The following is a 12,823-nucleotide window of genomic DNA, read 5'->3' as shown; positions in this document are numbered from 1 at the left end:
TTCCTATGATATTCTATTTTATCTTCATGTTTCCATGTTGACAGATATTACACAAATGCTTCTCATTGTCTTTCAAAGCCTTTTCTTCAGAATCTGCTTCACACATGGAACAGTTTTCTTACTGTGTTTACCACATGTGTATATCTCTTTATTGATGCAGAGTATTGTTGATTTGTTCACTTTGCCTTGCTGTTCTGCTTTTGACTGGCTTTTAATAGTACACAAATGACATCTGCCTCCATGAGCATCCTTCGCACAGAAGTCCTTATTGATATTCTGTCAGAGAATACACTCTATTGCTGAAACCACAGACTTATGCAGTCCTGCAATATTCTGGCCATCAGTGCCATACAATCATTTCATTTAATTTTCTTATTCCAGCCTGGGGAGTTTAGTAGAAATAATGTGTAATAGTTTATGGCTGCTATATCCACAAGAAGAAAAGGTAGATAGAGTTTAACATCCAATCGATGATGCCATTAGATATAGAGCATACCTTGAATTTGGGAAAGAAATTGCCCATGCCCTATTAAAAGGAGCCATCCTGTCATTTGGTTTCAGCAATTTAGGGAAATCATTGAAAACCAAAATCAGGATTGTGTGTCGGAGATTTGAACCATTGTTCTCCCAAATTTGAGTCCGCTGGGCTAACCACTGTGCCACAAGACTGTAAACAGTGGAAAATAGCCACCTGCTTGTAGCCCTCTTATTTGAATATTTCCTTACCATTTTGTCAGTTGTCTCATCTATCTGTCATAAACCAAAGAGAAATGAATCATGCCGATTCTGAAAGTATTGTTGCTATGCACACAGAGAAATTTTATGTCTGGGTTTCTCATATTACCACAGCACTATTATTTATTGTGTAAGACATTTGTCATGAAAAGTTACACCTACTACTAAAGAATTGAGGGGGACTTATGACCATCTCTGCATGTGTGCGCGAGAGCAAGCCCACCCGCTTGCGTGTGCGTGTGTGTGTCTTTGAGAGAGAGAGAGCCATTTGCACGAATATTTTTATAAATATTTTAGTTATGACAGACATTTTATAATGTATTGATTCGTATCCACATGAGAATATATCCAACGTAACATGAACATGTTTCATAACATAAAGATTTTGTAAGATCCAAAGATGACAGTAAAGTCTGTCGAAACCGCTTGTTTTAAATAATGAAATGTTTATGCGATCTTGGCTGTTCAATGTTTTTAGCATTTCTTCTTTCACTTATGCCTTGTATACTGCTGGCATGTAATTAGAATGTTATTTAAAGCTACAGAAGTTGATTTTTCTGGAAAAATATTGATGGAATAGTCATAATTGTAATTAATCCAGTCGTACAAGTAAGACTGTTTAGTATCACAGCAGAAACATTTACCGTTGGTGAATGTTCGTATAAAACACCAACACAAACAACCTAATAAGAGTCTATCATAACAACTGACTCCGCAGTTGGGTCAAGGGTATTGTGTCATTCTAACGGAACATCATTTGATCCCCTACATAAGTCACTGGACAGCAGTATGGAGATGTATGTGATCAATGCATAATTTTACTGGTCATTAATATCAACTTTCATAATCTCTAGTAACTGTGTTCCCCTCAAATAGCATCTCAGTTGTCCTCATATTGCTGAGTGATCCTCACTCCATTCCTGGAAAAAAACAATCCATAACAATACTGATTATCGAATCAGGCTTTTCCATGAGAACAGCAATGTTCATTGCTTCAAAAAAGGGAATAATAACAATAGTAGTCTTGCAGATTTAAGACTCAGTGTTAATTAATTCTTAATCAAACCCATGTCTGTGCCTTTTTTTTAGTGTCTTGTGTACATAAACTCTTGTTTATAAATCCTTTGCTGAAAAGAAGTATTAATTTGTATTGAGAACTAATATAATGTGTACATAAACTGTAACAATGGGTCCATGTTCTCCCTACTTAAAATGTGTTTTAATATAATTGTCATCAACGTTGTAGTGTGAGAAACCTTTTTCAGTATTTAAAGGCTAGCAGATGTATGAAAGTACTTTCATTTGTGACCTTCAGTAGTTCACTACAAGAGTCAAATCTAGAAGCTGCAACACTATAAAATTGTCATAAAATGCATGACTGGTTGATTATTGACACTTAGTGCATGGACTGGCTGTTGACCCTCAGTACAAACAAATATTTGTGTGTTGCTTGTAAATAGATGGAAGTACCAGTTACTAAGAAGACATTTCTGTACTCATTAGTGGAGTATGTTCAAAAAACAGCTATTATTGTTTGATAAAACAGCAGCCAGTTACTGGGAATAGCCACAACTGTAAAATATCTATGACTTTGCATCTAAATCAGTTTCAAGAGCCGGCCGCGGTGGTCTAGCGGTTCTGGCGCTGCAGTCCGGAACCGCGGGACTGCTACGGTCGCAGGTTCGAATCCTGCCTCGGGTATGGGTGTGTGTGATGTCTTTACGTTAGTTAGGTTTAAGTAGTTCTAAGTTCTAGGGGACTTATGACCTAAGATGTTGAGTCCCATAGTGCTCAGAGCCATTTGAACCATTTGAATCAGTTTCAAGGGGAACAACCACATAAAATTAATTGTAGGAAAGACATAGAAATAGACAAGATTCAAAGAAGAGTTTCATGTTCAATTATATTTTGTTTAATTATTGTGTGAGCATCATAAAGATGCTTGTGTGGTTGCATTGGCAGATGTTATAAGAAAGGCACTGTACGTAAAGGAAAAGCATATTTTGAGGTTTCATTTAAAAAAAAATTGAACAACATATTATTTCCTCTCCCATGTTGTCGTAGTCTTCAGTCCAAAGACTGGTTTGATGCAGCTCTCCACACTACCTCTATCCTATGCAAGCCTCTTCATCTCCAAATTACATCAGTTTGAACCTGCTTATTGTATTTGTATCTTGGTCTCCCTCAGGGTTGGTTCAAGAACATTTTTCCAGATCATTTGGCACCCCCTCCTCATTTCCCTCATACACTTTCACCCCTACCAACTGTGATATGCATTGTATACAAGTCTTGTACTTGGGAACCCCTGCCACCCATCTCAGCGTGGTACCCAAGCAAGTGTCCTGTATAAAAATCTTAACAGCGGCATGTCCCTCTCAGCTTGGCACCCCAAGCAGTGGCTTCTGTCACTTAGACCTTACACTGGCCCTGGTCGCCTTCTACAATTTTTAACCCCCGCACTTCCCTCCAATACTAAATTAATGAGTCCTTGAGGTCTCAGAAAGTGTCCTGTCAACTGATCCCTACTTGTAGCCAAGTTATGCCACAGGTTTATTTTCTCTCCATTTATATTCAGTACTTGCTCATTAGTTACATGATCCATGCCCCCAGTCTTCAGCCTTCAGCCTTTCATTTCAAATGCTTCTTCTATTCTATTCTTGTCTGAACTTTTTATTGTCCACATTTCACTTCCGTACAAGGCTACACTCCAGACATATGCCTTCAGAAAAGACTTCCTAATGCTTAAATTTGTATTCAATGTTAACAAGTTCCTCTTCTTTAGAATCACCTTTCTTTCCATTGCCAGTGTACATTTTATATCGTCTCTGCTTTGGGCATTGTCAGTTATTTTACTGCCCAAATTTTTAGTGTCACATTTTCAGCATTGCTTGATTTCTTTCAACTACATTCCATTGCCCTTGTTTTGCTTCTGTGAATATTATCTTATATTCTTCTTTGAAAACACTGTCCATTCCATTCAACTGATTTTCCAAGTCCTTTGTTGTCTCTGACAGAATTATAATGTCATCACAAAAACCTCAAAATTTTTATTTCTTCTCCCTGAGCTTTAATTCCTTCTCCAAATTTTGCTTTCATTTCCTTTATTGCTTGCTCGATGTACAGATTGAATAACACCGGAGACAGGCTATGACTCTGTTTAATTACCCTATCAACCACTGCAAGATAAGTCTTCTGGTCAGTATTGCCTTGTGTGTGCCTACATTCCTCCAGAACCCCAACTAATCTACCCAGAGGTCGGCTTCTACCAGTTTTTCCATTCTTCTGTAAATAATTTGTGTCAGTATTATGCAACCATGACATTTTACATTGATAGTTTGGTAATATTCACACCTTTCAGCACCTGCTTTCTTGTGAATTGGAATTATTACATTCTTCTTTGACATCGTGCATATCAGGTGGAATATTTTTGTCATGGCTGGCTCTCTCATGGATATGTGTAGTTCTGAGGGAGTGCCGTCTACTACATGGGTCTTGTTTGAGTTAGTGAAAGTGCTCTGTCAAATTCTTCTTGCAGTATCATATCTCCCATCTCATCTTCATCTACTGCCTCTTCCCTTCCTACAGTAGTGACTTCAAGTTCATTTCTCATATATACCCTCTATATATAGATTCCCTCTGCCTTTCAGCTTTCCATTCTTTCCTCCTCCCCTGTATGTCTGATGAAATGACCAATACAATAATATCAGAGAGATTAGAGCCAATAAGATGCACACTGTTAGGTGGTTACTGGAGTATAAATATATATGTACACAGTTAATGAATGAAACATAGAAACTTTATGTCAAAGATATGCAACATATGTATGGTATTTCAGCCTAGATCAGTGGTCTGTTCTTGGAAAGCTTCTATCTTGTTATCCAGTTTGGGCCAGCAACTGCAAAGAGCTTATGTGAAATCTTAAGTGTGTAATTGATACTGGGTGTAGGAAAGTGCATAGTACATATGGTGGTGTAGGAAAGTGCATAGTACATATGAGATGCTAAAAAAATATTCTGGAGTACAGGTTTTGCAGATGATTTAACTAAGCTGATTTAGTGTATATGAATATGTTCATGTTAATAAATTGTAATCAGTTTTTTTGCAACATCAGATAAACCTGATTGTTTGTGTCTCTCATATATTTACATTGGAACATATAGTTTTAATCTGTTTTGTGTAATATGCATACTGATTAGTTTAGATGGTAATGTATTTACTTTAATTGCAGGAATGTTCAACTGCTAGCAGTAATTCTCCAGCTACTAGCATATCTCCAACACTCAATCAACTATCACCCTGGCTTGTATCATCGGAGTCTGTCTTTCCATCTAGTGTTAAAAACAAATCAGAAACCATTATTCAGAGGAAAACTGTGATTACCACAGAACTCTAAATTGTAGTATAATGTTTTCAACATCACATTCTACATTTAGCATTTTGGAACTATACCATGTGTATGTCCTCATGAAGTATTACTGAAGGAGATTTTGTTTTGTATTTCCATTTCTTGCTATTTATGTTTTGAAAACTATGCATACGTTTGTTCATGTGGCAGTGGATGAATGTCACTTCAAATTTTAATATATATTGTTTTCCATTGGATATGTATTAGAAACATATGTAACTGTGATAAATTATTTTTGGAATCAAGATATTTTCTGAAATAAGACACATTAGGTTGCTATAGCAAAGTGAATAGTAATTTAAATGTTATGTTTCCTTTATAAATCTCATGTACTTAATGTGACCCCTTGGCAGCCCAGTCTAACAGGGTTTTGAAGGAGTTTTGTCTCTGTAGAGTAGTTTATTATAGTTCATATTCATTCCATAATTATTTATATTTTTCCAATTTCCACTGATAATGTGCCTTGTACTAGTCCTTTATGTGTGGTACCATTAAGTGAAAATTTAGTCCTTAATAATGTGACCGTCCATATTATAGCAGCTATAAAACTTACCTTCAAACAATGTGAAAGACTGAATTGACTGCAGTTATTTTTTACTACATTGACAGATACATCATTTATAATTTTTTATTATACAGAAACACATTTTTGCAGATATTGAATGAGATTAGAATGGACAGAATAGGAGGTGAAGGAACTGTAGGTGCTATTAGCTTTGATTTTTAGTATTTCTTGTGTTTTTATGTCAATTTTTATTTTCTTGTAGCTTGTCATGGATATTTAGTTATACCACACTTGTCCTAGAGTTTACAGTAACTTGTAGGCAAAGTGCCAATTAAATTGTGATGTTGTTTATTTTGTTGTGTATACTTTGTGCAAAATCTAAACAATTTTGTTATTGTCTGTACTGTCTGTTGGTATATGTTAAAAGACCTATCCACATCCAAATAATAGGATATGTTCTGCACAGTCTTCTTTTGAGAGTAAAGCAACTGAATTCTAAATGTTTGTATTGTGCTGATTCTCCACTTTGCTTTCTAAACCCTGTTTTTACTGTAGTAATCTGTGTTGTTATATGGTGTTAATGGTTCAATGAGAAACATTCCTGAATTAACCATAAAGAGGTTATTACCGTCCTTTGATAGTTCTCTATTTCTTGCTTATCTCTATACAATAATATTTTCTGATATACTGTAGTCAGTGATTTTGAACAAACATATACCTTATATAGTCTTAAGTAAAGCAAGAAATGTTGCAGTACTTAAATAAGAGAATCTTTGTGATATGACTCCTCAGAGTATTTTAAAGTATAAAGTTGTTTCAAGGGAATATTTTATAATGTGTTTATATTTAAAGCTGTCGGTATGTACCTTCAAATCGACAGCAGATGAGATTTTTCAACTTTAATAGATTTATAACAGAGTTCACAATAGAGGTTTTACATTGAGATGTGCGCTATATAAGCATGATATATGTTGTTATGCCTTATAAGTGAATAGAAACCAATAAATGAGTTTTCAATTGTGTCTGTAATTATTATTTCCTCCTCTTCCTGTAGAAAGTAGAAGTGAGTTGTCATTGATCTATAAGTGAGTCATCATTGATCTGCTAAGCAAATCCACTGATTACACAAAGAATTACACACTGCTGGCCATTAAAACTGCAAAATAAAGGACAAAAAATAATGAAATTTTACTAATTGTGTATGTACAGTATACTAGGAGAAATGTGTCATTAAATTTGTATGTGATTGGTGGGTCTAAAGGGTGCAAAACTTAGTACACACAGATGCTTCCTCTGGCAGCAATATTGAGTCTAACTCAGCTGAGCATAGAGTCGAACTGAGTTTGGATGTCAGATACAGATGTGACATTCCATGCTGCTTTAGCTCTGTGCCAGAGTTCATTGATCATAGTGTCCGACAAGTGGCGATGTGCCATTCACTTAGGAATCTGTGACCAGATGTTATGGTTGAGAAATCTGTAGATGTGCTGGTCAGGGCAACAGTCAAAACATCACCTGTATGGAGATACAGCAGGATTGTACAGGCAACTTGCAAACTTACACTGTCTCATTGAAAGACAATGTCGAAGACAGGGCACAGCCACTAGCCTTAACTGGTCATAAATGCAACAACTGGTATTAAATTACTGGCTTTGTGAGCCATAGATGCTTGTGTTGTGTACACAGTGACATCCTGTACCATCACACCAGGTAGTGGACGACGACAAACGAAATGTGGCAACTTTCATTCTCCTCAGGGCTGCTGTACAAAAATACATCCATCATAATGCTGTTCCGATAACTGAAAGTTGTTTGTAAACACGACTTACCACTCCCACGTCCAGTGTTGTCATCGCAAGTACCACTGTCGGCGCACCTCTCTGCTGCCACACTGAGGAAAGCCGTGACTGGGTGCCCTGTTCTGACAGTCTAATGCTTCAGACGTTGCCACACTGGCCTCTGATACTTGTCGTTCTTTGAGCAGTTTTATTTCCTGACTTGAGCTATGTGATTTGGATGCAGAATTGAGCAAATGATACTTCTGTCCTCTTGGACACTAGTGCATGGGCCATAGCATTGAGTGTTGCCCTCTCTAATCTGTCTATTCCATATTTGTGTGACAGTCGTGGGATCTCGGCTGACGTAAGCGGCAACATTGTGAAACAATAAACTACAGTTTCGATGGGCCACGATCCTACTGCTGTTGAGTTCTGACATGCTGTTAGATGTTTCTCTTTCTTATGTGAGTCATACCATGATGTTCTCATACAGAGCCACATCCAAATGAAATTTATAAATGAGTATTCCACTGCATAATATTTCTTCTCATACAGAACATAGGTAGGGTTATTCCTACCTACTTTGTGCTGTTGAACTGAAATGCTACGAGCATGTAGTACAATTAATGCTAACTTGACATTTGTTATTTACCGCCTTTTTTTAATGTCGAGCAGTGTGTATGTAATTATTCAGATGCAGAGGAAGGTCAGCTGGTCATACAGGTAAAACTGTTATTGTCAGTCCATTTAATTCTTGCGTGGACACCATTATTTATAAGCATCGGGAATGCTACCTGTGAAGATTTCTTAAAATATATACTCGTTGACAGATTTCTTTGGATTATTTACACTATAGCTTCCTGCATGATCGAAATGTACTCTCGGATGAAAGAAGAAAGTCACACCACAAAGGAATTATCTGAATAGGATGGTAACTGGTACATGTGACATACGTGTACAGACAAACAAATGATTACAGTTTTAGAAACAAATTTGATGATTTATTTGAGAGAAAGAGCTTCACAAACTGAGAAAGTCCATAATGCATTGCTCCACCTCTGGCCCTTATGCAAGCAGTTATTCAGCTTGGCATTGATAGAGTTGTTGAATATCCCCCTGAGGGATATTGTGTCAAATTCACACGTTAGATCGTCAAAATCCCAGGCTGGTTGAAGGGCCCTGCCGAAAATGTTCCAAACGTTCTCAATTGGGGAGAAATCCGGTGGCCGTCCTGGTCAAGGTAGGGTTTGGCAAGCATGAAGACGCAGTGAGCAGGTAGGCATTATCTTGCTGAAATTTAAGCCCAGGATGGCCATGAAGGGCAACAGAATAGGTCATAGTGTGTTGTTGACATACCACTGTGGTGTAAGGGCGCCACAGATGACAGCAAAAGGGATCTTGCTATGAAATGAATGGCACCTCAGACCATCAGTCCTGGTTGTCAGGCCCTATGGCTGGTAACATGTTTGTTGGTGCCTCACCACTGTCCAGGAATCTACACACACACACACACACACACACACACACACACACACACACACACATGAGCTGCAGCTTCATAATTATTTCAGAATTGTTTACTAACTAGTTATATCGTATTCAAAACAATGCCTGTCTTCCAGAATGAGATCTTCACTCTGTGCGCTGATATGAAAAATCCTGGCAAATTAAAATTGTGTGCCATACCGAGACTCGAACTCAGGACCTTTGCCTTTTGCGGGCAAGGTATGCAGGAGAGCTTCTGTGAAGTTTGGCAGGTAGGAGACAAGGTACTGGCAGAATTGAATCTGTGGGGAGGGCCGTGAGTCGTGCTTGGGTAGCTCAGATGGTAGAGCACTTGCCCGCGAAAGCCAAAGGTCCCGAGTTCGAGTCTGTCTCTGGCACACAGTTTTAATTTGCCAGGAAGTTTCAATGCCTGTCTTAATTTTGACGTTTCCATTGGGTTAATTTACACTCAGAATTTAAGGATATTAGATTGGAATATGTCGTCCAAAAGTAGGGTGGTTATAATTAAACTGTCACTACCTGAGAGGGCTCGCATGATAAACGAGTGATCGTAGGACCGTGAAAGTGTGTTAAAACATTTGTAAGGATTTAAAGAAACATATTTTGATTTCCACATGAGAGGGTAATATTTGTTAATTGCATACCATCTTTACTTTCCAGGTTACAAACGTGGCTCAATGTGATGACCATCTTCTCCAGGACAGCCTGGAACCACATTAGAGATAGCATTTCACAATTGTTCTCAGCACTTTTTGAATAGTAGGCCATGGAATGTTCAGCTGTTGTGGCACATCTCGTGCACTGCCTGACTGCTTGAGGATCATGAATTGCATTCACTGTTTTCAGCTGTGGCAGCAGTTTCTTCTTCAACAATCTGTTATTTATTTATTTACATGTCACGTTCTGTAGGACCAAATTGAGGAGCAAATATCTAAGGACACGGAACATGTCTCTTTGGTGTGACGTCACCTGTGCTGTACTGCTGTTGAAATTGCTCGTTAATATTTTATAAAATTTTAGTCTTCAGTTACTTATTTTAAAGTTTATTTGTGTTAATATTAACTTATTAGTGGATTTTCATTAGTCTCAAGTCTTTCTTCCTATGTGGAAGTGGTCTATTATTTGTGAGTGTGCTTACATCATTCGTCTAAGCCTCACGCCTCAGTAGTGTGTTTACATTTTGTGGCATGCACTGCTGCTGTAGCGGTTATAAAGCTAACTACTGACAAACTTACCTGTGCACTGTTATACAGTTGCTAAATTTAATAGTTTTCAGCGGTGTTTCGTGCCGTTTGTGGCGAAATAACAATTAAATAAACTTTTGGAAATATTCGTTCGCTGTGTTTTTTTAGAGTTTTCTGTGCTTTGAAGTCGTTTAGTAAATTTCGTGCTTTAGTTTACAACTGACATTTCTTATTGTTTCTAGTGAAATATTTCAGTAAAATTTTCATTCAGTGTTTTAACTTCGTTTAGTGTTCCAGTGGCTGTTTGAATTTTTTGACTTTAGCTAATAATCTTGTGAAGTTTTGTTGGTATTGGTATTAGCTGTGGTGTAGTAGTATTAATACAAGTAGTTGCTTTCTTAGTAGGCAGAGAATTTGAGACCATTATTGTTAGTTCTAATAATAGTTCTACTGGTGTAACTGAACTTTGGTAATGTAGACATATAGTTTTTCTCAGTAACTGTAAAATTTTACCACAAGTGAGAAGTGTGGGCTCTGTCGTAGGTTTGCGAGTAGTGAGTTACGCTGTGGGATTTGTTCAAAGTATTTTCACTGGGGGAGTGCAGTGGGAAAGCCAGTGGCCGTTTTAGTGAGATCCTCTCATGGGAATGCAGAATCTCTAGTATAAATAAGTTGATAGAGGAGCAGGAGTGTAAGATCTGTGCCCTTCAGGTGCAGTTACAACATGCAAAGGAGGAAGTAGATAGGTTGAGGAGGGTGAAGGGTGGTGGGGAATGGGAAATGGCAGTTGGCAAGAAGGCAGCTAGGAAGAGGGGGTATTAAGACAATTTTACTTTGCGTATATGCAGTAGATTTGACCAACTGTCAGAGTTGAGTGGAGCCTCGTGTAACTGTAGATGTAGGGAACATGCAGCAGTCCTCAGCAGTTAGGAGGCCTAGGTTAGTTGCAAAAGTCTAACAGAAAGAAGTCGGTTCTGCTGCTAGGTTGTTCTCACGGTAGAGGTGCGGGCCAACAGTTGCAGGAAGTGTTGGGGAGTGAGTACCAGGTCACCAGCATTGTGAAGCCCAGTCCAGGGTTGGCTCAAATGGCTGGCAGCATAGGGGAGTTATGTAGGAATTTTACAAAGGAAGATCAGGTAGTGATAGTGGGTGGAGCAGGGAACAGTCTTGATAGGGACGGGGAATATGATGTAGGTGGTAGCCTGGTAAAGATAGCTACTCAAACTCACGGCACCAATGTGCATTTCATGCAACTGTTTCAGCATCATGATCGGCCTCACTTTAATGCGGCTGTTAAGCGCATTAACGCGGGGCTGGTGAGAATGCCGATGGCAGAGGGCACGGGTCACATCTCAGTGGTGCCAGTTGGGTCCATCAGTAGATCAGGTTTCACTAGGCATGGCCTGCACCTCGATAGGTATGGGAAGGGGAGGCTGGCTAAGCTTATAGGTGACAGTGTAGTGGGTGGTGGTGGTGTCACTCATGAAAAATTCCTGTAGTAGTTGGTATTAGAGCTGCACCTTTCTTAGACTGAAGTCAGCTGATAGGTATACCTGCTTAAAGGAAGTCCCTCTAACTAAGGGCTCACCTTCCGAGGATGTAATGTTTCCAGGTAGAGAAGGAATTATCATATTTCATCAAATTATAAGAGGTATTAGAGATAAAGTTAGTGAATTGCTTATAGATGTTGACTCTGAGATTATTGGTACATCAGAGCACCAATTAAATAATTTGACAATTCAGAGGCGTACTTTGCCAGGATGCAGATTAGCTGGCTGTTTCTCAAGGAGTTCCTTGTGGGGTGGGGGAGTGGCTGTGTACGTAAAAAAAAGTATTCCATTTGAGTCCACAGACGTATCACGACACTGCAGTGAACAGATATTTGAATGTTGTGCAGCGCAGTTGAATTTAGTGAAATTAAACTTTTAATTGTTCTCGTGCAGTCGGTTGTCGGTCGAGCAGTTTCCAAATCTCCAGTTAATTCAAACTTCTGAGGTCACGTTCTTCAACCCCGGTGTGAAAATAGGACCTCTCCATATTTCTTTGATGTGTCAGTACTCGTGAAGAGCAGCAGCACTTTGCTGTTGTCCACAACTGTAATGAACACTGATGCTTGTGTTTCAACCATATGGTGCCATACTAGCACCGGTGCCTAATGACAAGACATGGCACTAACACTACTAACAACACAAATCCTAAAGCATACAATCTTATCATCATTGTAAAAAATTTGGTACCCACAACGTAAATAGTTTCCCATCTACACTGGCTCAAATAGCAAAACACTGTATTTCTTAATGGGTTGAAGACAAACAAACATCATTGGCACTGCAATGTGATGCTAGCTTAATGCTCACCGTTTGTTCACTTGAGTACCAGCTAGCCAGTTTTCTCACTTTCATCCACATAACAAAGGTGTGAGGATCACGTAAATACACTGTAAGCTCCAAAAAAAAAAAAAAACCTGGTGTAGGCGTATGTATTCAAATACAGAGATTTGTAAACAGGCAGAATACGGCGCTGCGGACGGCAACGCCTATATAAGACGACACGTGTATGACGCACTTGTTAGATCGGTTACTACTGCTACAGTAGCGGGTTGTCAAGATTTAAGTGAGTTTGAACGTGGCGTTGCAGTCGGCGCATGAGCGACGGTACCCACCGTCTCCGAGGTAACGATGAAGTGGGGATTTTCCCGTATGACCATTTC

At 38.7% G+C, this 12,823-nt stretch overlaps 1 protein-coding gene across 3 annotated transcripts in view; it reads left to right on the top strand.

The window, feature by feature from the left end:
- Nucleotides 1–6,667, top strand: part of LOC126185089 (band 4.1-like protein 5) — a 167,700-nt gene extending 161,033 nt beyond the window's left edge. For all 3 annotated transcript variants that reach the window (XM_049927886.1, XM_049927885.1, XM_049927884.1), the window contains one exon: nucleotides 4,964–6,667. In XM_049927886.1, the coding sequence (XP_049783843.1) occupies nucleotides 4,964–5,128 (165 nt within the window). In that variant the 3' untranslated portion in view covers nucleotides 5,129–6,667. The remainder of the gene's footprint in view (nucleotides 1–4,963) is intronic.
- Nucleotides 6,668–12,823: the final 6,156 nt, after the last annotated feature.

Source organism: Schistocerca cancellata, chromosome 4, assembly GCF_023864275.1.
Source record: "Schistocerca cancellata isolate TAMUIC-IGC-003103 chromosome 4, iqSchCanc2.1, whole genome shotgun sequence".
Lineage (NCBI taxonomy): Eukaryota > Metazoa > Arthropoda > Insecta > Orthoptera > Acrididae > Schistocerca > Schistocerca cancellata.
Note: the sequence above shows the minus strand (reverse complement) of the source record. Positions and strands in the feature narration are given on the sequence as shown.